General features: G+C 47.0%; 1 protein-coding gene across 2 annotated transcripts in view; it reads left to right on the plus strand.

The window, feature by feature from the left end:
* The window catches only part of atad2b (ATPase family AAA domain containing 2B), a 219,309-nt gene that overhangs the window by 136,606 nt on the left and 56,653 nt on the right, over positions 1-26,050 (plus strand). For both annotated transcript variants that reach the window (XM_072498861.1, XM_072498860.1), the window contains exons 21-23: positions 9,414-9,610; positions 11,408-11,567; positions 13,773-13,895. In XM_072498861.1, the coding sequence (XP_072354962.1) occupies positions 9,414-9,610; positions 11,408-11,567; positions 13,773-13,895 (480 nt within the window). The remainder of the gene's footprint in view (positions 1-9,413; positions 9,611-11,407; positions 11,568-13,772; positions 13,896-26,050) is intronic.

Consider the following 26,050-nt stretch of genomic DNA (forward strand, 5'->3'; position numbering starts at 1 on the left):
ACAGGGGCTACCCATTGCGATCGTGGCTGATGACGCCTATACGGAGGCCACGCAATGAGGCGGAGAACCGCTACAATGATGCCCATGTAGCGACAAGGGGAGTGATAGAGAGGTGCTTTGGCGTGCTGAAGATGCGTTTCAGGTGCCTGGACCTCTCTGGGGGCGCCCTCCAGTATCGGTCAGATAGGGTCGGCCGTATCATTGTGGTGTGCTGCGTCCTGCACAACATAGCCCAGCAGAGGGGCGATGTGCCGCAGGCAGAGGAGGGCGGAGTGGAGGAGCAGCAGGAAGAGGCGCAGTCCTCCCCAGATGAGGGGGATGGGGGTAATGGTCAGGGCAGACTGGGTAGACACAGGTGGGTGGCTGTCCACCGTTACCGGCTGGCCCAGCGGGCATGGGACAGACTGATAGCCGCCCGCTTCACTGACTAGATGGGCGTGGGAATCGGGTAGTATGGTCACAGACAGCACACCATGGCAACAGCCGACCACGCATCCACCCACCCAGCACCCTCACCCCCCTCCCCAACCCCACCCACCCCACCCGCATGCAACCCCCCCCCCCCATTGCCGATCCACCTGCGGCACAACGGGCCGGGCTCACACAGTTGCGGGTGGACGCGTGTCTTTTGCAGGCCATGGAGGATGATGACAACCCGCCCTGCGGTGAACTCCTGGCTCCACATCGTTGGACTATGTCTGACCCATGGCCACAGTACCACCATCCACCCGGACCATCCCTGCATGCGGCTGTGACACTGCAGAGCACGGTCCCGTCCTCTGCCCGGGGGGATGTTGATGGCGGCCCAGGGGGAACGGGGCAGACTCACCTGGGGCTGAGGTAACACCACCCCTCACACACACACTTGCGCTCAACGTACTTGACACCCCCGCACGCTTTGGACAGAGCACAAAGGCAGCTTCTGTTGGTGTAACATTGACTTAACCAAAGGAGTTCATGCACGTGCCCTAGCCCCTAAAACTCATCTGTGCCCTGCACCCGTGCCAACCTACTCAGTGTCTAATTGTTTGGCCTTACCGGCCCTTTGACTACGTCTACGTGGTTCCCCAGACGGTACAGCAGAACTGGAGGTGGACTCCTGTGATTCCTGCCCTCTGACACTGGATCCCTTTGGCGGCCGTTTCCTGGGGCGTCCTGACCTAGATGGGCCAGGCTGCGGCCCGGGCGACTGGGATGGTGAGCTGCCAGCCTGTCCTGCCCGTTGCCCACCCGATGCACCTGGGACGGAAGGGGGGGAGTCCGAGGTGTCGCGGTGTTCCAGGACCTCCCCTACAGGGGGAGCTGGGACGGACCACACCACCTCCTCCTCCTTCGGGGTGCCCGATGGCCCCCAGGCCTCTACATGGGTGGGGGATGCGAACGGACTGGCCATCCGACGCCCCCCCGACATCTGGCGCTGCCAGTCCTGGAGGCCCGTGCTGGTATCGACAGGGGTCTGCAGGTTTGCAGCCATGGAGCCCAGGGGGTTGGCAAACCCTGTCTGTGACAGTGCGACGCCGGCTCGCACATGGCCACTGGCGCCGATGCCCTCTGCGATGGCCTGCAGAGACTGGGCTATGGTGTTGAGCGCCTCTGCCACCTGGCGTTGGCACTGGCTCATGGCCTCCTGTGAGAGGGCAGCCATGTCCTGGGCCACAGACGCCGCCTGCACGGAAAGCCCCAGGCCTCGCAAACCGTTCCCCATGTCTGACACCGTCGCACCCATTGCCTCCACCGCGGACGCCACCCGTGCGGTGTCGGCCTGGGTGGCACGCATGACCGGCACCACTCCCAGCTCCTGGACGCGGGTGGACTCCTCCACCTGCGACTGCAGCCGCCGCAAGCCGGCCGTCACCCTCTTCGTTCGTCTCCGGGTCGGTGGTTGCATCGGATCTATGTGTGGGTGTGGTAACTCCAGGAACCCGGGATCCATCTGGGCGGCAGATGTTCGCTTGGGCTGGGCTGCCCTCCGACCGCCCGGCCCCTCTGCTGCTCCTACCTCCACCTGCTGTACCGGGACGTCTGTGTTGTGTGCACCAGTGAGTGTAGCAGACGCCTCATCACTAAAGTGCCCAACCGAGGTGAGTGTTTCTGCGATGGTGGAGGGTGTTGGTGACAGCAGTGGCGTTGTGTCGTGCTCTTCGTCCCACTCTGAGTCCATGGCACTTTGGGGTGGGGGTTCGTCTCCACCCGTCCACTCTGAGTCACTGTCCGGTATTTCGTCTTCCTGGGTAGTGCTGTCCCGGGTAGGGGTGTCCTGGGCAGTGCTGTCCCGGGTAGTGGTGTCCCGGGTAGTGGTGTCCCGGGTAGTGGTGTCCCGGGTAGTGGTGTCCCGGGTAGTGGTGTCCCGGGTAGTGGTGTCCCGGGTAGTGGTGTCCCGGGTAGTGGTGTCCCGGGTAGTGGTGTCCCGGGTAGTGCTGTCCCGGGTAGTGCTGTCCCGGGTAGTGCTGTCCCGGGTAGTGCTGTCCCGGGTAGTGGTGTCCCGGGTAGTGCTGTCCCGGGTAGTGCTGTCCCGGGTAGTGCTGTCCCGGGTAGTGGTGTCCCGGCTCGGATGGGACGGGGACGTGTGGCTCCCCCCCCTCGTCGCTGGGTGGTCACTCCCGCACGTGACGGGGGTGTCGTCTCCCTGTTGCTCCAGGTCTCTCCGTCTCCCGTGGTGTGCGAGGGGCATCCTGCGGGCGTCGCATGCTGGAGGGTCCGGGTCTCTCTGTCTCCCGTGGCCTGCGAGGGGCATCCTGCGGGCGTCGCATGCTGGGGGATCCGGGTCTCTCTGTCTCCCGTGGCCTCTGAGGGGCATCCTGCGGGTGTCGCATGCTGGAGGGTCCGGGTCTCTCTGTCTCCCGTGGCCTCCGAGGGGCATCCTGCGGGCGGTCTGCATCTGCGTGGATGGGTGCCTGGACGTTTGGTCCTGCGATACACAATGAAGCATGCATGGTTAGACATCAGGCAGTGATCAGGTGATACGGGGGAGGGGGATATAGGGGAGGGGGGATATGGGGACGGGCTGTCGGTGGCTCACTTGCTAGTTCGCCCCCGACCTCTGCATCAGCAACCTCCCGGTCCTCAGGTCCGCCAGCCAGATCCAGGGCCCTTTCCTCGTGTTCGATCAGTGGCCTCTCATCAGCGGGGCCTCCTCCAGTCCTCACATGCTCCCTATTGTTGTGTGCGCGCTTCTCCTGTGGGGGGGGGGGGTGGTGGCAGGGGTAAAAGGCAACACTGTTAGGCAGGTACATGAATGCACGCCATCGGTTGCGCGTGCATTGCAGAGGTTAAGGTTAGAGCTGGATTCACTTGGGGATATGGGGGAGGGGGGATATGGGGGAGGGGGGGATATGGGGGAGGGGGGGATATGGGGGAGGGGGGGATATGGGGGAGGGGGGATATGGGGGAGGGGGGGATATGGGGGAGGGGGGGATATGGGGGAGGGGGGGATATGGGGGAGGGAGGGATTTGGGGGAGGGGGGATATGGGGGTGGGGGGGATATGGGGGAGGCTCACCCTGCCTGCCTGCTCTGACGAGGTTGTTCACCTTCTTGTGGCACTGGGTGCCTGTCCGTGGTGTCAGGGCCGCAGCGGTGACGGCCCCTGCCACTTCTCTCCACAGGCGCCGGCTGTGGCGTGGGGCAACTCTGCGGCCGTGCCCAGGATACAGGGCGTCCCTCCTCTGCTCCACCGCGTCCAGGAGCGCCTCCACATCCCGTGACTCGAACCTCGGGGCTGAGCGGCGGCCAGCCATCTAGTCGGGTGTTCCGGTCGGGTGTTCCGGTCGGGTGGGGGGGAGCAGCGCGGCCTTATGAGCCGTCACGCCGTGCGGCGCGTATGACGCTGCACGGCGTGAACCACGTTTGCAAGCGCGGATCCCGTTACGTCGCTGCTAGCCCATTTCGGGCCGGAGACTTTCGACCCATTTTTCCGACGTGACGCAAGTCTGATTTGCGCCGTTTTTTGCGTCGATCGGCGGACTTTCCGCCGATAACGGAGAATTTCGCCCCAGATTACTCAGTTATAGGATGAGTGAGTCAAAGCATATAGCCTATTGTAGGCCTCTTTGGCACATCACCAGCACAAAATTCGAAGTGGTCTGTTTGGATTTGAGATGGTTTGGTTTGGAGAATACACAATGTTGGGCAATGACTGTCCAACAAAATAGAGGCTAAAGAGCCCCATTGACAGTCAGTGGCATTGTTACCATTGATTCGGCCACCCTCAAGGTCTTGGGGGTTGCCACTGAGCAGCAACCCAACTGGTCTAGCCGCATAAAGGATGGCTATTAGAGCAGGTCAGAGCTGGTATTCAATGGCAAGGGACTTGCCACTTGGCTTTCAAAAGCCTTTCCAGATACACGTCTGGAATGTAATTGAATGCTTTCTATTGGCCTGGATGGATGCAGCTGCAACAACATTCAAGATGCTTGACACCATCCAGGATGCAGCAGCACCTTATTCACTAGCCTAATTATTCACCCTGTTGACCACTGCCATACCCTCGCTGCAATGTATACTAGACAGACTAATAAAATGAGTGTATGGGAACATTACCTACATATTCCACAGTATCCTGACATAGATGGGTGTCAGCATTCCTTCATCGTCATTGGGTTAGAATCCTGAAACTTCTTGCATAACAGCATTATGGAGCATCATCAACAAAACTGCAATAGTTCTAAAAGACCTACCACCACCTTCTCAGGCTAACTTGGGATGGCAGTGAATTCATTTTTATTATTTCATGAATATCGCTCACAAGACACCGTTTGTTGCCCATCCCTAATTGTCCCTCGAGAAGATGATGGTGAGCTGCCTTTTTGAGTGCTGCATCTGATGTAGGTATATCCACAATGCTAACAGGCAAGGGGCTCCTGGTATAAATATCGTGACAGTGAAGGAATAGCAATTATAGTTCCTAGTTAGGATGATGTGTGTATGGGAGGGGGTATTTGCAGGTGTGGTGTCTCGTGCATCTGCTGCCCTTGCCCTCCTAGGTAGTAGAGGTTGAGGGTTTGGAAGGTGTTGTCAAAGGATGCAGTGCATCTTGTCAACACTGCTGTCATTGTGCACTGATGGTGGAGGGAGTGAATGTTTCAGGTGGTGAATGGGGTATTGATTAAGTGGGTATCTTTACCCTTGATTGTGTCAAGCATTTTGAGCATTCTTGGAGCTGCACTCATCCAGGTGATGGATAGACTTTGGAGATACAGAAGCTGCATAATTCCCATCCTCTGATCCTGTAGCGACAGCTATGTCTAGTTACGTTTCTCGTCAGTGGTAACCTTCTCTCTCTCTCTCTCTCTCTTCCCCCCCACCCACCATCACCACCACCACACCAATGCATAATTCTCTCTTTTTGATGAAGTTTGTTGCCTGGCACATTTGTGGTGCAAATGTTGCCACTGAATAGCCCAAGCCTGAACAATGTCCAGGTTTTGCTGCATGCTGGCAGGTACTGCTTCAATATCCGGAAAATGGTTAATGGTACTGAATATTGCAATCACCAATGAACATCTCCAATTCTGACTTGATAGTGAAGAGGAAGCCATGATGAAGCCACTAAAAATGCTTGGGTCCAAGACACCACCATGAAGAACTCTGAACCGATGCCGTGGGGCTGAGATGTTTGACCTCTTAACAACCACAACCATCTTCCTTTGTGTTAGATATGACTCCAATCAGTGGAGAATTTTCCTCCAAATTTCTGTTGACTTCAGTTTTGGTAGGATCTTTGATGCCACATTTTGTTAAATACTTGGATGTCTTGATGTCAAGGGCAGTCATTCTCACCCATCCTCTTTTGAGTTCAGCTCAAGGCAGTAATGAGATCTGGAGCTGAATGGTCCCGGCAGTGAGCAGGTTATTTCTGTGTAAGTTTCATTTGATAGTACTGTCAAATGTCCATCCACCTCTTTGGTGATAAAGACGAGACTGATGGATAGAGAATTGGCTTGGTTGGATTGTCTTGTGAACAGGACAATCCCTGGGCAATGTTTCACATTGTCAGGTAGATGCAAGTGTTGTAGTTTTCCTAGAGTAGTTTGACAAAGGAAGCAGCTACATCTGGAGTACAATTCTTCACAATGTTGTTCTTTGCAGTATCCAGTGCCTCCAGCTAATTTTTTATATCAGCAGGAGTGAATTAAATTTTCTGAAGGTTGGCATCTTTAATGTTTGGATCTCAGGAGGATACAGAGGTAGATCATCCAATCAGAGCTTCTGGCTGGCTGAATATGGTTGCAAATATTGCAAGCTTGTCTTTTCCATTAATGTGCTGGGCTTTCCAATTATTGAGGCTGGGATATTTGTGGAGTCGCCTCCTCTGTTTGGTTTGAATTGTCTATCGCCATTCATGACTGTGGCAGGACAGCAGAGCTTTGACCAGATGATGGGGGGGAGGGGGGCGCTGATCATTGTAAATCTTTGTGGATACCCTCCATTGTGTTGTGTGGCACTAAAGGTAAAGTCGCCATAGTTCCAGCTGACCAAAGGCTGCTTTCTCCTTTGAGGGGGAAATTGCTTGGTCTATCTCATACCATTGCCTCCTGTTCAGCATGCATTTGTTCCTATGTTGTAGCTTCACTAGGGTTTGCACCTCATTTTTTGGTGTGCTTGGTGCTGTTCGCAGCATGCTGTTCTGCACTCCTCATATGATCGGCATGGTAGCACGGTGGTTAGCACTGTTGCTTCACAGCGCCAGCGACCCGGGTTCGATTCCCGGCTTGGTTCATCGTCTGTATGGAGCCTGCACGTTCTCCCCGTGGCTGTATGGGTTTCCTCCAGGTGTTCCGGCTTCCTCCCACAAGTCCCGAAAGACGTGCCTGTTAGGTAAATTGGACATTCTGAATTCTCCCTCTGTGAATCCGAACGGGCGCCGGAGTGTGGCGACTAGGGGATTTTCACAGTACCTTCATTGCAGTGATAATGTAAGCCTACTTGTGACACTAATACAGATGATTATTATTATTGGACCAGGGTTGATCTGGCTTAGTGGTAAAGGTAGAATGCGGAATATGTCAGACCAAACAGTTGTAGATTGTGGTTGAATAAAATTTTGCTGCTGCTGATGACCCATTGTATCACCATGGATGCCCAGTTTTGAGCTACTATATCTGTTCTGAATCATTTGGCACTGTGGTAGTGCCACACTGGGGGGCCGGTTTAGCTCAGTGGGCTAGACAGCTGGTTTGTGATGCAAAACAATGCCAGCAGCACAGGTTCAATTTCCATACCGATTGAAGGCCAGTTATTTATGAAGGTCTGCCTTCTCACCTCGAAGTGTGGTGATCCACAGGTTAAACCACCACCAGTCAGCTCTCCCCCTCAAAGGAGAAAGCAGCCTTTGGTCAGCTGGAACTATGGCGACTTTACCTTTAGTGCCACACAACACAATGGAGGGTATCCACAAAGATTTACAATGATCAGCGCCCCCCCCCCCCCCACCCCAAAAAAAAACTGTCACAGGCCGATGCATCTGTAACAGGTAGATTGGATGAGAATGCGATCAAGTAGGTTTTTCCCTTCATGTTGATTCGCTCACCACTTGCTTCAGGCCCAGTCGAGCAGATATGTCAACTTTTTAACTACCGTGGAGGGCATGGTTTTTTTTGTGTCGAATAATTCGATACTTTAATGCACCCTAACATGTACTGCAGGGTTTTTCAAACTGGGGTTTACGACCCGTGGGTGGGTGCCGGGAGGGACGCAGAACGATCTGTGGCGGCGTTTCCAATCACTCGGGAGAATTGTCCAATGGCCCCGACCGGCTTCCAAGTGCCGGCCGCGACCGGCATTTATGTTGCTGGCTGCAACAAGTCTTTAAATGCAAAGTGGCGGTAGAGATCAGGTCACGCGCCCGGAATGTACATTGATGTCACTTGCCTTGTATGTCAGTGCTTTGGGTGCAAAATCACAGAGGAGGGATTCCTAACTGCCAGCAAGAAATCAACAGGACTGTGAAGATGGGGCATTTTGTAATAAGGAAGAGAGGGCCAGAGAAGCAACCAGTCCAGGATCTCACAACTGAATCTGCTGGAGAGAGCTTCACAGGAGAGTCAACGACAGGACAAGGCAGTGTGAGCAGAATACAGAGGACAGGACAAGGCAGTGTGAGCAGTATACAGAGCTGCAGGGCCTCCGGTGAACAACCTATTAAGAAGAAACTGGAATCAGGAACAAAGCAGCATAAAGATGATCTCTTGAGGTATGGCTTTGTTAATTGTGCCAATGCAAATCAGGATGCAAAGCCTATTTGTGTTATATGCAGGGAAGTACTGGCAAATAAGAGTTGGATGCTAACTATATCTTACCTTGCAAACATCTTTTCAATTCTAAACTAACTGAACCTCAAATTGCAAGGGAAGAATGATGATTGCTTTTGGCACTTGTGAAGAAACAGATGCTTTCCAAAAGTCATTGAAAGTTTGGCAAGTGTGAGTTCAAAGCCAAAAGTACTGCATGTTTCCCACACTGCTACGACATATCGAAGAAAACAATGTAAGTCAGGGAACTGCCAATAGACTTACTCAGTCGCATCTGGCTGTGCTGATCAATAGTTTTTGTCGCTACTTTCCAGAGAAGTTTCAGATTTTGGAAGAGAAGAGTGGGTGAAAAATCCTTTTGAGACTGACATTGCAGAGTCGAATTATAAACTTACAGCTGACTCCAAAGGAAGAGACTGAACTTCTGCGCCTCACCTGTGACAGCACATTAAAAACACACCACAAGTCCATGAGGCTGTCAGCATTCTGGAGTAGCATCTCTGAGGAGTATGCAATGCAGAATAAAATAAGCATTTTGTTGCTATTGCCCTTCACAACAATCTATGTGTGCGAGGGTGGAATTCTGTCCTCACAAAGATGAAGACAGCACAGGAACCAGCTGAACACCTAATATGCGCATTGCCCTCTCCTCCTGTAAACCTAATTGCAGTGAAATCGTGGGGACCAAGCAAGCTCACCTATCGGGTTAAATGTAAGCAAAGATAATGTGTTGCGACGGTTGGCCGGCGAGGGCCACAAAGGTTAGCCAGTTGGTAAAAGTGGGTCTCGGGGAAAAATAGTTTGAAAAATACTGATATAGTGTACAGACTGAAATTTTTGTCTAAAATAATTTTACAGATTAATGGTTGTCGCAGATTGCATTACAATGGCTCATAGATAGGTACATTGCATTATACAGTGCTTGATAAAGCCCAGGACTTTTTTCTCTTGTGCATCTGTGTGAATATAATTGGTTTCACCTTGGGTTCCTAGTGTTGCTGAATGCAGCACAAAAACGCTTTCACATACTATTTATAAATGTAATATTTAGTATATGTTTGCTATTTATTAGAGAATACTATAAAGTTTCAGAAGATGAACTAAAAATATTTAAATTTACATTTTAAACAATCACTTTTTACCATTATTACACCCTATTTCTTAGCTTTACTTGCCTTGGAAGTCCTTCCACCAGCACTGCCTCCTACACCACGGCAACTATCAGAGGAAGAAATAAAAAGGATAGAAGAACAGGAGGAAAATACCTTTCGGGAACTTCGACTATTTCTCAGGGATATTACCAAAAGACTTGCCACTGACAAACGTTTTAGTATCTTTAGTAAGCCTGTGGATATTGAAGAGGTAAGCTAGGAAGCATTTAAAATTCTTCATTTACAGCTGGAATAAGGAGAGTTTTCTCCCAGGGGAGCCTAACAATAGTTTGTTACACTATGACTCTCCAATGTAACAAAGTGTGAATGCAGTATGATGTGTTGATGGGCCAGTTTTGATTCCTGATCTTTAAGCTACTGAATCTGAGTCGTCCTGCAGCTTGTAGTAAGACGGTGGGGCATAAAAAACCATCAGGATTCTAGGGCCCTAATCACCATCTGGTAATCACTCGTGGCAGGTAACACTTGTGTGAAAGTCAAGTATAGACAGGAACGAGCTTGGTTGCATACCCACATCGGATTACTTATAATTGACAGATGCTTAATTAAAACACAAGTGCAACTTGAAAGGAATCATCTGAGTTAAGTTAAAGTGATAATGGTGCAACCAAGAGAAGCATAAGTTAAGAAGGACCACCTGAATGAAAATTTAAACTGAAAACTGAACACAAACCAGCAATGTATAATCTAATCGGAGGCATTTGAGAAGTAAAACTAAAAGTGAGTAAATGGCAGGAGTAAAATTAGTCAGAGAACAGCTAAGCTGGGAGCTGTGAGTTATGCTTGATGTGTGAAATGATGCAAAATTTATTTGTTAAATCAAAAATTTTATTGTAAAAGTTATGACTTAACAGGAAGGTGGATAAAAGTGTAAGAGGTTTCTGAAGTGTAACTTAAGATCTTAATTTGCTGCGGAGGGAGGAAAGCTGTCCTTGTGCCTTCCCATTACAGACGTAATCGGGTCAGAGGCAGGAAGGTGGCAGGGTCAACACCCACCATTTCCCATCCTATTAAATGCCCTCTCCATTACCAAAACTACCTTGGGGAGGACATTTAATTCTGTCCTTGGCATTTGGTAAAATAGAGGTGTTGAGTAGAAAATTGAGATTGTGAATGAATGCCTGGCAACCTGGTGTGAAAATATCATGACGGTCATAAGTAACTAGAAATACTTCAGAAACAATCACTGATACAGGAGAGATGAACTGCACCTAAACCAATTAACAACGGTGAGAACTTGAGCAAATTGAGGCAGTTATTAAATTATTTAAACTATATGGTGGTTTGGGAATTGGAGGTATAGGGAAGGGGCTCTTTCCCAGTTTGGAACATAGGTGCTGTTTCTGAAAATTGATTTTCCCTGAGACTGGGAAAAGTCAGACGCTATTTAAGATTGACAGTTAATAGAATGCAAAAGTAATTGCTAGAACTATTAGAAATTGATGTGTTGGAATTGGAAGCTGCTATGATAATTTATGTGTACACAGAAAACTGAAGATGGCAATGAATATATATTGTTTAAAGAGTGTTCAGAAAAGTAGATGGGGTTACTTGTGGGAAGTAAATTAAGTCAGTCCTGTGGGAGGTGGACAGTGACATAATGGTTAGACATCTCCAATGTAAAGAAAAACAAAGTTGACGCAAGGACTTTCTTGAAGACTACCTATCAGCATAAGTTGGAAGGGCTTGTTTTATGCATATTTAGAGAGAGAGTAGAATATGTGAGAACAGAAGAGATATTTGAATAAGTAATTTCAAAATTGCAAACAGCCAAGCTATTTGGAATCAGCTGGTAAATGTAGGATTCATTGTGCCAAAGAATCCACAAGTGGCAGTGCTGGCTCTCAGATAGACTTTTCAGTTGATATTCTACTAATGTTGCACAAACACATTTATAATTTTCCTTCTGTTTAAACTTTGCATGTATTTGTTTCTTTTACTAGTTCGATTTCTTTAATTACCGTTTATTTTTGCAAAATATTTTTAGGTTTCTGACTATTTGGAAGTAATCATACAACCAATGGATTTATCAACAATGATGATGAAAATTGACAACCACAAATATGAAACCGTGAAAGACTTCCTGATAGATATTAACCTCATCTGTAGCAATGCTCTTGAGTATAATCCTGATACAGTTCCTGGAGGTAAAATAGGATTTAAAACAGATACTTGAGTGAGAGTCACAAATGAACAAGCAAACTTTTGATTGCAAGAAATGAATACAGTTCCTACTAGGGTCATATTTGACAGTCTTATCAACCCAATTATCGGGGAACAAACGTTATGTGCTTATGCTATTGTGTAGTTGCTGAGCAAAATATTAATTAACTAAAAGCGTATGAAAAGAAACTAATCTCTCTGATCGAGATTCAAGTCCAATTTACTAATAGGATTTGTTTCCAGTCTCCGGATTGTATGTGTTTTGCATGACATTGGTTTTGAATAGCTTAATTTGTTTTAATTGAAGATCCACAATCACAACAGTAGTAATTTGGCAACAAGAAAATTAGCAGAGTACCCAAAGTTTAAGCTGGCTGCTGGAGGGAAGTAGAAAGATATTACATTTGGAATTGCGTACTATTCAGTTTAGGATTTAGATGCATTGTTGTTTAAAAATGAAAAGTAGGAGGAGTTCTGGGGTCATTAGATGACCTGGGAGTGTTTTATATTAGAGTAGCCAAAATGGAAAGTATTCTTTTCCCAACATTTGAAAACAAAAATTTGCTTTGAACTAAATTCAGAGTAGAATTGAAAGGAAAGTTTTTTTAAAAATAATAATTTTAAGTAATATTTTCTTTTATTGAAGAATATTGAGACTAATATATATTTTGCCAAATTTCGGTCAATGTAACACAATAAACTTTAGCGTGAAACACTTTTTTTGATTTCACTGAGACATTGCTCTTGGCAGCTCTTGCCGTGGACTCAATAAATACGTTTTATGTTGCTAATGACCAATAGCAAATAATATTTAGTGATGAATTAATTCATTCAGTTACTAGAAAAGGAGAGGTCATCTGCTGGAAAGTAATTTGGAGCGGAATGGTGAATGTGGCTTGTTCCATGTTGAATGAGATAGTTGATTTGAAGCCAGAATTGCTTCCTTATGAGATTCCACAGAAACATCTCTGTTCACATCAGAGAAATGTGTCATAAAAGTGGCAGTTTCATTTTGTATGGATTAATTAAAGACGTGATTCACAATATAGTTATCTCCAATTTAATGAATTTAATTGTTTAAAGTAGTGCGAGCTGAGTTTTTTTTGTTTGTTCATGGGATGTGAATGCCACTGGCTAGGCCAGCATCTATTGCCCATCCCTAATTGCCCTTTAGAAGGTGGCAGTGAACTGCCTTCTGGAACACTGCAGTTCATGTGGTGCAGGTACACCCACAGTGCTGTTAGGGAGGGAGTTCCAGGAGTTTCCAGCGATAGTGAGGAAACAGCGATATAGTTCAAATCAGGATGGTGAGTGGCTTGGAGGGAAACTTGGGTGGTAGTGTTCCCATGTGTCTCCTGCCCTTTTTCGAGGTGCTGGTGTGTATTCTTCACTCTTCCCCACCCACCTCCCGGCTCGTGTGCACTTTCCCCTCCCCCGCCCGTGTGCACTCTTCCCACTCCCCCGCCCGTGTGCACTCTTCCCACTCCCCCGCCCGTGTGCACTCTTCCCACTCCCCCGCCCGTGTGCACTCTTCCCACTCCCCCGCCCGTGTGCACTCTTCCCACTCCCCCGCCCGTGTGCAGTCTTCCCACTCCCCCGCCCGTGTACACTCTTTCCCCCTCCCCTGCCCGTGTGCACTCTTTCCCCCCCCCCACCCCTCCTGTGCACACTCCAGCCCCCCTTCCTGCACGTACTCTCACTCTCACCCCCCTAGCCCACACGCACTCTTCTGCCACCACGCTCTTTCTTCCACGCTTGCCCGTTCTCTGCAGCCCCCCGCTTGCTCACTTCCTCGGCTACTTCTCTCTTCCTTGGCCCTCTCCCCCCCCCCCCCCCCCACCCGCTCTCTCTTTCACGGCCATCCCCCCACCCACTCTCTCTTCCACGTACTCTTTTTTTTTCCTCAGGAATGGGTTACCCAACAAAAATTACACGAATAGTGAGAAATCATGCGGAGTATTATGCATGCCCTTGATTATGTTCAAATTAAATAACACTATTTACCATGTTTTGATGGCACAATTGTATTCCGCATGATCATTTTATTTAAATTCATCAGAAAATCTCTTCGTTGAGTCTAATTTGTGCAATTAATTCGCTTAGCAAGTGTGAGAGAACTTTTAATTTCAGACAGGAATTTCAGAATGTTTGTTTGGTGCAAAGGTAACTGCTTGCTGTTTGTACTGCAGATCGCATAATTCGTCACAGAGCCTGTACACTTAAGGATACTGCACATGCAATAGTCGCCGCTGAACTAGATCCTGAGTTTAACAAACTCTGTGAAGATATCAAAGAATCCAGGAGGAAACGAAGTGAGTAAATACTGAAGCAAGTAATAGCCGTAATAGACCAGAGGTCGTTGAAGAAGAGATTGGAACCTGCACTTATGACATACTAAAGATCCTCAGCTTTCCTGATTTAAGGATCCTTTATTTTCAAACTTCTTTAAACGTCTCTTGTCCTTTCAGTTGTAAATCTTTACATCTATGTTCCCGTCTTCTCCTCGAACTGTAGTTTAAGGTGCAGCTCTAGGACTGCTTACTTCTGCTAATGTATCATACTCTGAAATTAAAGAGACGGTGCTGAGGGAGATCCCACAATTCCAGTTATCGAGAACCCGTTTTCTGAGGAACCCATTTTCTGAGGAGGGTTGACGTAATATATCACAAATTTGGTTTTAGTGAAGGCTGTTACTCAAATCCATTAATTACATTTGTAGTGCATAGATTTTTATTGCAATGCATTAGGATACTGATTCCATGTTACTGAATCTAAATTGATCCCACCATTTCTATAAGCGAAATCTTTCCATCCCACCCACCATGAAACCTGTCATGGGCAGGAGCGGAGAATCTAGTGGCAGGCACAAAGTAGGAAACCCACTGGCGGGAAAACAGGTATCAATTCTCCCAATGGGGGATTAATGGCGGCTTGGTTATCCCGCTGCCTGGTGGCGTGAACATGCATTCATTTGCATCCCTTGAACGCTCATTAAAACAGCTGCTCACCAGAATTTACTCACGCTGTCCAATCTTGCATGATGTCAGTGCAAATTTATGTTGGTCTCAAACCCATTTGAAAATAAGTGGCATGCACAAGCCGGACCTCAGTTCGTTCGTGAAATCAAGGTGAGTGTAAAAAACATATTCTACCTGCCATAACTCTGTGCCACTCTTGTTGCACTCAACGCTACACTGCTGAGGGTCTGTAGTTGGTCCTTTCCTGCTTTATGCCGACGTTTCTATCAGGGTAGCACTGTACTGCAGAACTCATACAGTCTCCACTTTCAGGCAGGGGTCTTCTGCTTCCGGTGCCTGACAACATTGTCTGCAGAGACACCGCTGTGCTGTGGGACTCATGCAACTTCCACTTTTAGCCACTAGAAGTTCGACCGGGAATGAGGTATGAAGTGAGGGTGGGGCAGAGAAATACAAGGGGCCAATGGGGAAGGAAGGCTGTGCAAAGGCAGTGCAGGTGAGGGGTGGGGGATGTTGGCAAGGAACATGATTGAAGGCAGAGAGACAAGGAGGTGGAGGAGGATGACAAACAATAAATGGCAGAGGGAAGACTCAGGGGAAGGAAGCTGGAGCCGACAGGTTCATTAAACGCTGAAAAACAAAGGTGGCAAATGGATATTACATATTTTACTGGAAGGGTTTACACACAGACTCTGGAGTGGGGCGATGTTATTAGTGTGGCACATAAGGAATAGTTCACAAGAAGACTCAGAAGTTGGGGATGCTGTGACCTAGGAGGGACACTGTTGTTCTTAGTGCTCATTGTAATGGGGAATCATGTGAAAGTTAAAGTTTTTGTTCAGGGGCTTGCAGACAGGAGTCTCAGAATGCAGACACTCCAGTACAAAATTAAAAGGAGTCACAGATGACAGATAAGTGCCTTCATAGTCAGAAGTCAGAGATCAGAGACAGTGCAGGAGTGCAACGGGCACACAGCAGGAGCAGTCTATGGGAGCATGGTGTACTCCAGCTGGTGGAAGGGGCAAGGGCTGTGTGCTTCAAAGGAAAAAAGCACGGCACATTGTGTAGGGCTGCCATTATTCCGATGTCCTGGGCTTGATGGGCTAGGTACTGTGCTGTAGAGGGTATGTTGATAATGACTGGGGGCATCTGCAGCCTGGTGCTAGGGAAAACATAATAAAATGATGACAGGCTGGTGTGAACTGTGTAGTGGCTGTGCATACAGCCTCCAGGTGGGGTGTGTAGAGGTCCACTTGGAGCATGGCGGCATGAGTACTCCACAGGTGGAGGGGTGGCAAGTCCATGATGATGGGATCAGTATTATTGGGGAAGGCTGGAAAATAACACGAGTTCGCCCTAACATCACGTGGACAGCGAGGGAAGGAACATCGAACAAGGTCTTGAAATACAGCTTGTAGCAGCACCATTTTGTGATGCCAGAGTAATGGCGTTCAGCAAAAGTAAAAGCAAAAGCAATTTTATCCAAGAGACGTTTGAGTCTGTGGGATGACCACCATGCTGGGTAATGGGGCACCTTCTTGGGACGTATCCAGGTTAGTTTCAAAGGAGGGAAACCTTGTTACCCAGAAACCAACTGAGAGCCGATCCTTTAGCGCTGTTAAAGCGATAGACATTACTCAGTGGCAGCACATCACAGTTGCATTACCGACAATGTAGCAGGAATGCAGACTTGATGAATGTAGGCTATAGTGAAGGGGGGTTCAACTGCATAATATATGGCATCCCACCTATAAAGGCCAGTCACAAGTTCAACAGAAGTGCCATTCATAACTGGTTAAATGGCTTTCACTCTTCGACCATGAGCAACTGATAAAGAATGGAGAGCAGAGCTAGTTTGGTTAAATCATTTCATTTGCAGCTTATCACCCTCCAGATGCCACATTTTTGGAATGCCGTCTTGATCACCTCATTGTAAGCATCAGCATCTCTGGGGCAAGGCTGCATCAATGCAAGCGAAGGCAGCCAAAACTGTGGAGCCCAACATGCCATAGAATACAAATCCCAGAAGTGCAGAGTCTCTGACCCTCTGAAAGAGCACCCTACCTAGGACCACTTCCCCGCCCTACCCCTGTAACCCCATAGCCCCACCTAACCTTTGGACACAAAGGGACAATTTAAAATGGCCAATCTACCTAACCACATCTTTTGGACTGTGGGAGGAAACTGGGGGAAACCCACACAGATACGAGGAGAATCTACAAACGTACAGCCATAATTGAGCCCAGGTCCCTGGTGCTGTGAGGCAGCAGTGCTAACTATTGGGTCACTGTGCCATCCTCGCAGTAACTGGTTTCTAAATTGCAGCTTCTCTTTCTGGACCCTTTAATCATTCTTTAGTTCAATGTTCATTTCAAAAAGAAGGCCAAAGAACGAATGGATCCAGGGCTCAGAGTCCTAATTCAATGGAGTAGGCGAAGAATGGAAAAGCAACACTGAGTGCAGCTCCAGCAGGAGCCACCGCCTAGGGGACTTGATCAGGGGAGGTCAGAGGATGAACAAGAGGGTGAGGAGGATAGACCAAACCAATAGATGCGACTCGCCAAACTGACGGTTTATCATCAAAGAGTAGCCTACGTACAAATGAGTGCGAGGCAGTGCCAGATATGCAATTGTGTAGAGACCGTGATCATCACATATGCAACATTTTTCATCAAGACTTCAAGCCACATGGAGTTGGCGGCTTCTCCTTGCTTTCAAGGTGACGGCAGTGTTCAAGCTATTTGTCTCTGGGTCTTTTCAGGGATGAACAGGGACCTGCGGCATTGTTCAGTCCAAAACATTGATGCATAAAGGAGGTCACTGATGCGCTTTACAGTGAAGGTTCATCGTCAGGTCAGGTTTGCTCTGGAGAAAGTTAGCCAGGTTGCAACAGTCACTGGCTCCCCACCCAACTCAGGCTTCTTAAGAGTGCATGGTGAAATAGATTGCACCCATGGGCTCCTTGGCACCAGTCACTAATGTTCCCTACCATTTCAAAAGTGCAACTGATGTGTGACCATTGAAAGCTAATCATGCACATCTGTTCACAGTACACTGGGAGTTGCCATGACTCCTACACCATGAGTGACTCCCAGTTGAGGTTGCTTTGCCACCTGTGGCATCCCTTGGGTAGAGGACATGTCTGTTCGCCTGGACTCAGTGGATCAAATACTCAAGGGCCTGGCGGCTGAATCAGAGTACTGTCTTCTTCTTGAGACTGCTAGCTTCTGGCTTTCTAACATCCTGCATGGCCTCATGACGACAGTTGGGCTGGAGAGAGTGACATGCATGTGTTGAACTGGCGTTTAAATATGGCGCAAGGATCGTAAAACATTCCCACTGGCCAGAATAGTGGGAACTTGCGCCTAAGTCTGCGTTTGGAAGCTCACTAATTATGCACAGTTGAGAAATGGCAGACGGGTACAAAAGGTGAAGTCACACGGGATCAGAGGTGAGGTGGCAAGATGGATACAGAACTGGCTCGGTCACAGAAGCAGTAGAAGGGTGTTTTTTTGAATGGAAGGTTGTGACTAGTGGTGTTCCACAGGGATCGATGCTGGGGCCTCTGTTGTTTGTTATACATAAACGCTTTGGAGGAAAATGTAGCTGGTCTGATTAGTATGTTTGCGAATGACACCCAAGGTTGGTGGAGTGGCAGATAGTGTTGAGGATTGTCAAAGGATACAGCAGGACGTAGATAGGTTGGAGACTTGGGCAGAGAAATGGCAAATGGAGTTTAATCCGGACATTTGGTAGGTCTAACATAGAGGGGAAATATACAGTAAATGTTAAAACTCTTAGGAATATAGAAAGTCAGAAACATCTGGGCGTACTAGTCCACAGATCTTTGAAAGTTGCAACATAAGTGGACAAGGTAGACAAGAAAGCATATGGAATGCTCTCTTCGTTGCATGGGGCTTTGAGTATAAAAACTGGCAAGTCATGCTACAGTTGTATAAAATGTTGGTAAGGCCACACTTTGAATATTGCGCACAATTCTGGTTGCCACACTACCAGAAAGATGTGGAGGCTTTGGAGAGGGTGCAGAGTAGGTTTACCAGGATGTTGCCTGGTCTGGAGGGTTGTTAGCTTTGCGGATATGTTGAATAGACTCAGACTGTTTTCATTAGAACAACGCAGGTTGAGGGGCGCAGGTTGAGAGGTCTGAAAGATTGAGAGGCATGGATAGAGTGGATGGGCAGGCACTCTTTCCCAGGGTGTAGGGGTCAGTCACTAGGGGGCATAGGTTTAAGGTACTTGGGGCAAAGTTTAGAGGAGATGTGCGAGGCAGACTTTTTTTACACAGAGGGCTGGTGAGTGCCTGGAATGTGCCGCCTGTTGTGGGAGCAGATACATGAATGGCGTTCAAAAGGCATCTTGACAAATACATGGATAGGATGGGTATAGACGGATACCTCACTAGGAAGTGCTGAGGGTTTTGGCCAAGGATGGTATCATGACCGGTACAGGCTTGGAGGACTGAACGGCCTGTTCCTGTGCTAGCTTTTGAAGCGTCCAGCAAAACCATCCTCTTCGGAGCTCAGTGTTTCTTCATCTCTGCATTCTTCTCTTTATATATCACCAATGGTGCCATTTAGGTCTAACACTCTGTAAGTCACTCCTAAAACATCCCTCCTTCAAGATCATGCTTAAAATCTGCCCCTTCGACTAAACTTTTGGTCACCTCTATTGATATCTTCTCTCTTTGGTTTAATTTTCTTTTCAATTATGGAAGGGCCTTGGGACATATTTTACTTAAAGATCCTATATAACTATAAACTGATACAAGGAAAATAATTGTAATTTGTTTGGTTCATTTGTCTTCCTGGATAACTTACTTAAACCTCAGTTCTTTATTAACTCCTATATGTTTTTTTAAAAATTACACCCTCCAGGGTTTTGAGTTTTTAAGGTATGAAGTGCCATTTTCAACAGGAGTAAGTCACATTATCTTGATAAATCCTAATACAATTTACAGAAACTGCTGGAAAACATTCAGCAGGCAGCACCTGTGGAAAGAGAAACCTAGTTATTGTTTCAGGTCAATAACTGTTCATTGAAACAGAGTGAAAACTTGAACAACCAGTTCTGATAAAAGGTTATTTATCTGATAAGTTAACTGTTTCTCTCTTCAGGGATGCTGCCAGACTTGCTGAGTGTTTCCAACATTTTCTCTTTTTATTTTGCATTACATGACTGACCCATTCAAAACATCTCTGTATTTCCTTGCTTTAAGAATGTTTATTTTTAGCTGCTTGTATTGCATTTATACCTGTTGACCCATTTTCTTCTGGGACTGAAATCCTTCTGAATCTGGTTGTGTTGATTCTCATTTTAGATTGCAGATTGATGACTTTCCTATGATGATAGCAAATTTTGTGCCTTATCAACACTCCTGTTTTCAGAGCATTGAATCTTATATAACCTCTTCTTCACAACTTTTTATCTGATTGTTACTAAAACTCTGATCTCCAACCTCTTGTATAGGTGAATACAGAGTAACTGTTCATCAGTTCCTATTTCTTTGTCTCCAGTTTAAGATAGCCACTTACATTTATATGGGTCAAAATGTCTTCACACTATGTCTATTGCATCAATATTTGTGAAATATTTTTTATTAAAATATCTTTTGACCATATTTCATTTTAAATTATTATATAAATCTACAAGTTATTTCCCATGTCATTTTGTTATGTATTTTGAATATGTTACCCGTTCCTGACTAAACCTTATTTCTCTTTATGCTTTTAACTTTATTCAGATGAATTTCAACTGCAACGTCTCCTTTTTCGTTTTGAGATTTACCATTTATTCACTAGGCTTCTCATACATTTGTATTCTCATCAATTTTCATTTTTATTTTCCTTTAGTGTCTGAATTTTATATGTTCGATGTCTCAAGTGTCATTGCACTATCTACACATCCTCGTGTCCATTTCAGATCTGATTGAGTTTATCACCAGATCTTTCTTGCCTCCCAGTTCCAATTTAATATCTAATATCTGACTAATTTCTCGATATGTGGGCTAGAGTAGCCTCTGACTCATTTGACTGATCAGCACAAGATGTAATGAAACAGGTCTACACCATCCTAAGAACATATATGGCTAGTTTTCTTTTCCCAGTAGCTGTTACTCAGTTAGTTATCTGGGGAATATAAATCTCCATTAAATGGGCTTATGACACCCTGGGCTAGTTCAGGGTCAATTCCTGCCCCACAGACCTCGGAGTCCCAACATAAGTGAATTAACCAATAATTCATATGTTTTCCTGAGATCTTTGTCCCTCAACTCAAGGCACCAGATTTGTAAGTAAAATATTTTTTAAAAACTTTATTTATAGCAGGAGAAGAGATAAACAGGTAATAAAAATAATAGAACAATGGTCCAGTAACCTAGCTATTTCCCCAAACCTCGTCTCACCCACCACCCAGACACACAAGACAGACACAGGGTGAAGTGGTAGGAAAGGTTAAAAAATAATAGGAATTAAAACTGTGGGTAAGGGACGCGTATCTTAGCTGCTGAGGTTGTGGGTCTTTGTAGGTGATGATATAATGAGCACTGAGTGCTGAATTTGGTGCATTTGAGTGCTATAGTGAGAGTTTGGTGACTGAGGGAGCATAAGGTTTCATTTTTATCTAAAGTCTAGTCTTTCTTTTATTTAGTTAATTAACTTAAAAGTTGCTGTTTGGTTTAGAAGAAGGTGAATTTTCAATCAGCTTTAAACAAAGGTTCTACTTGTAGGTACTTGCAGCTGGAGCTTGTTAATTAGTTAATTGGATTAGGCCAGTTTTCAGAGACTAGATTCACAGTATAAAAGTGATCCCCTACAGTGCAGACTTTGTTTGCATTGAGTGCTGAATTTGGTGCATTTGAGTGCTATAGTGAGAGTTTGGTGACTGAGGGAGTGCTGAATTTGGTGCATTTGAGTGCTATAGTGAGAGTTTGGAGTTAGGTGAGGAGGGAGTAAGATGGTCCTTTCATTTTGTTTCCTACATTTCCGCAAAGAGCGAGAAGGGAGCCAGGAGTTTACAGAGAGTGCAGCTGACTGGGAGCAGAGTCGGAGGGCGGAGGTCCAGTTGGTCCACAGGGCAGCTATATTCTGTAAGGTAAGAGGGTATGGAGGCTAGGCCCCATATAGGCTGACTATACCTGCGGGAAGTGCACCCAACTCCAGCTCCTCAAAGACCGTGTTAGGGAACTGGAGCTGAAGCTGGATGAACTTCGGATCATCCGGGAGGCAGAGGGGGTGATAGAGAAGAGTTACAGGGAAGTAACCACACCCAAGGTACAGGACAAGAGTAGCTGGGTTACAGTCAGGGGAAAGAAAACAAACAGGCAGACAGTGCAGGGATCCCTCGTGGCCGTTCCCCTTCAAAACAATTTTTGGATGCTGTTGGGGGGGGGGGGGTGGGGGATGACCTACTGGGGGAAGGCCCTAGCAGCCAGGTCTCTGGCACTGAATCTGGCTCTGGGGTTCAGAAGGGAAGGGGGGAGAATAGAAAAGCAATAGTAGTAGGAGATTCAATGGTTAGGGGAATAGATAGGAGATTCTGTGGTCGCAAGCGAGACTCCCGGAAGGTATGTTGCCTCCTGGGTGCCAGAGCCAGGGATGTCTCGGATCGTGTCTTCAGGATCGTTAAGGGGGAGGGTGAGCAGCCAGAAGTCGTGGTGCACATTGGTACCAACGACGTAGGTAGGAAAAGGGGTGTGGAGGTAATAAACGAGTTTAGGGAGTTAGGCTGGAAGTTAAAAGCCAGGACAGACAGAGTTGTCATCTGTGGTTTGTTGCCGGTGCCACGTGATAGCGAGGCTAGGAATAGGGAGAGAGTTCAGCTGAACACGTGGCTGCAGGAATGGTGTAGGAGGGAGGGCTTCAGGTATTTGGATAATTGGAGCGCATTCTGGGAAAGGTGGGACCTGTACAAGCAGGACGGGTTGCATCTGAACCAGAGAGGCACCAATATCCTGGGAGGGAGGTTTTCTAGTACTCTTCGGGAGGGTTTAAACTAATTTGGCAGGGGAATGGGAACCGGATTTGTAGTCCAGCAACTAAGGTAGCCGATATTCAGGACGCCAAAGCGTGTAGTGAGGCAGTGGGGAAGGGAACACTGACAAAGGAGAGTACTTGCACGCACGGAGATGGGTTGAAGTGTGTATACTTCAACACAAGAAGCATCAGGAATAAGGTGGGTGAACTTAAGGCATGGATCAGTACTTGGGACTACGATGTGGTGGCCATCACGGAAACTTGGATAGAAGAGGGGCAGAAATGGTTGTTGGGGGTCCCTGGTTATAGATGTTTCAATAAGATTAGGGAGGGTGGTAAAATAGGTGGGGGGGTGGCATTGTTAATTAGAGATAGTATAACAGCTGCAGAAAGGCAGTTCGAGGAGTATCTGCCTACTGAGGTAGTATGGGTTGAAGTCAGAAATAGGAAAGGAGCAGTCACCTTGTTAGGAGTTTTCTATAGGCCCCCCAATAGTAGCAGAGATGTGGAGGAACAGATTGGGAAACAGATATAGGAAAGGTGCAGAAGTCACAGGGTAGTAGTCATGGGTGACTTCAACTTCCCAAACATTGAGTGGAAACTCTTTAGATCAAATAGTTTGGATGGGGTGATGTTTGTGTAGTGTGTCCAGGAAGCTTTTCTAACACAGTATGTAGATTGTCCGACCAGAGGGGAGGTAATATTGGATTTGGTACTTGGTAATGAACCAGGGCAAGTGATAGATTTGTTAGTGGGGGAGCATTTTGGAGATAGTGACCACAATTCTGTGACTTTCACTTTAGTAATGGAGAGGGATAGGTGTGTGCAATAGGGCAAGGTTTACAATTGGGGAAGGGTAAATATGGTGTTGTCAGACAAGAATTGAAGTGCATAAGTTGGGAACATAGGCTGTCAGGGAAGGACACAAGTGAAATGTGGAACTTGTTCAAGGAACAGGTACTAAGTGTCCTTGATATGTATGTCCCTGTCAGGCAGGGAAGAGATAGTCGAGTGAGGGAACCATGGTTGACAAGAGAGGTTGAATGTCTTGTTAAGAGGAAAAAGGAGACTTATGCAAGGCTGAGGAAACACGGTTCAGACAGGGCGCTGGAGGGATACAAGATAGCCAGGAGGGAACTGAAAAAAGGGATTAGGAGAGCTAAGAGAGGGCATGAACAATCTTTGGCGGGTAGGATCAAGGAAAACCCCAAGGCCTTTTACACATATGTGAGAAATATGAGAATGACTAGAGCGAGGGTAGGTCCGATCAAGGACAGTAGCGGGAGATTGTGTATTGAGTCAGAAGAGATAGGAGAGGTCTTGAACGAGTACTTTTCTTCTGTATTTACAAATGAGAGGGGCCATATTGTTGGAGAGGACAGTGTGAAACAGACTGGTAAGCTCGAGGAAATACTTGTTAGGAAGGAAGATGTGTTGGGCATTTTAAAAAACTTGAGGATAGACCAGTCGCCCGGGCCTGACAGGATATATCCAAGGATTCTATGGGAAGTAAGAGATAAAATTGCAGAGCTGTTGGCAATTACATTTTCGTCCGCACTGTCAACAGGGGTGGTACCAGGGGATTGGAGAGTGGCGAATGTCGTGCCCCTGTTCAAAAAAGGGACCAGGGATAACCCTGGGAATTACAGGCCAGTTAGTCTTACTTCGGTGGTAGGCAAAGTCATGGAAAGGGTACTGAAGGATAGGATTTCTCAGCATCTGGAAAGACACTGCTTGATTAGGGATAGTCAGCACGGATTTGTGAGGGGTAGGTCTTGCCTTACAAGTCTTATTGAATTCTTTGAGGAGGTGACCAAGCATGTGGATGAAGGTAAAGCAGTGGATGTAGTGTACATGGATTTTAGTAAGGCATTTGATACGGTTCCCCATTGTAAGCTTATGCAGAAAGTAAGGAAGCATGGGATAGTGGGAAATTTGGCCAGTTAGATAACGAACTGGCTAACCGATAGAAGTCAGAGAGTGGTGGTGGATGGCAAATATTCAGCCTGGAGCCCAGTTACCAGTGGTGTACCACAGGGATCAGTTCTGGGTCCTCTGCTGTTTGTGATTTTCATTAATGACTTGGATGAGGGAGTTGAAGGGTGGGTTAGTAAATTTGCAAACGATACGAAGATTGGTGAAGTTGTGGATAGTGAGGAGGGCTGTTGTCGGCTGCAAAGAGACGTAGATAGGATGCAGAGCTGTCTGAGAAGTGGCAGATGGAGTTTAACCCTGAAAAGTGTGAGGTTGTCCATTTTGGAAGGACAAATATGAATGCGGAATACAGGGTTAACGGTAGAGTTCTTGGGCAATGTGGAGGAGCAGCGAGATCTTGGGGTCTATGTTCATACATCTTTGAAAGTTGCCACTCAAGTGGATAAAGCTGTGAAGAAGGCCTATGGTGTGCTAGCGTTCATTAACGGAGAGATTGAATTTAAGAACCGTGAGGTGATGATGCAGCTGTACAAAACTTTGGTAAGGCCACATTTAGAGTACTGTGTACAGTTCTGGTCGCCTCATTTTCGAAAGGATGTGGAAGCTTTGGAAAAGGTGCAAAGGAGATTTACCAGGATGTTGCGTGGAATGGAGAGTAGGTCTTACGAGGAAAGGTTGAGGGTGCTAGGCTTTTTCTCATTAGAACGGAGAAGGAATAGGGGCGACTTCAAGTGATGTCCCGGAGGACGGGAGAATAGCCAATGTTGTTCCTCTGTTTAAGAAAGGTAGAAAGGATAATCGAGGGAACTACAGGCCGGTGAGCCTTACTTCAATGGTAGGGAAATTACTGGTGAGAATTCTTCGAGACAGGATCTACTTCCATTTGGAAGCAAATGGACGTATTAGTGAGAGGCAGCATGGTTTTGTGAAGGGGAGGTCGTGTCTCACTAACTTGATAGAGTTTTTTGAGGAGGTCACAAAGATGATTGATACAGGTAGGGCAGTGGATGTTGTCTATATGGACTAATGTAAGGCCTTTGACAAGGTCCCTCATGGTAGACTAGTACAAAAGGTGAAGTCACATGGGTTCAGGGGTGAGCTGGCACGGTGGATACAGAACTGGCTAGGTCATAGAAGGCAGAGAGTAGCAATGGAAGGATGCTTTTCTAATTGGAGGGCTGTGACCAGTGGTGTTCCGCAGACATCAGTGCTGGGACCTTTGCTGTTTGTAGTGTATATAAATGATTTGGAGGAAAATGTAACTGGTCTGATGAGTAAGTTTGCAGACGACACAAAGGTTAGAGGAATTGCGGATAGCGATGAGGAGTGTCAGAGGATACAGCAGGATTTAGATTGTTTGGAGACTTGGGGGGAGAGATGGCAGATGGAGTTTAATCCGGACAAATGTGAGGTAATGCATTTTGGAAGGTCTAATGCAGGTAAGGAATATACAGTGAATGGTAGAACCCTCAAGAGTATTGAAAGTCAGAGAGATCTAGGTGTACAGGTCCACAGGTCACTGAAAAGGGCAGCACAGGTCATGTTGCAGCTGTATAGAACCTT

The sequence above is a fragment of the Scyliorhinus torazame genome, chromosome 4 (genome assembly GCF_047496885.1).
Source record: "Scyliorhinus torazame isolate Kashiwa2021f chromosome 4, sScyTor2.1, whole genome shotgun sequence".
In the NCBI taxonomy this organism is placed as follows: Eukaryota; Metazoa; Chordata; class Chondrichthyes; order Carcharhiniformes; family Scyliorhinidae; genus Scyliorhinus; species Scyliorhinus torazame.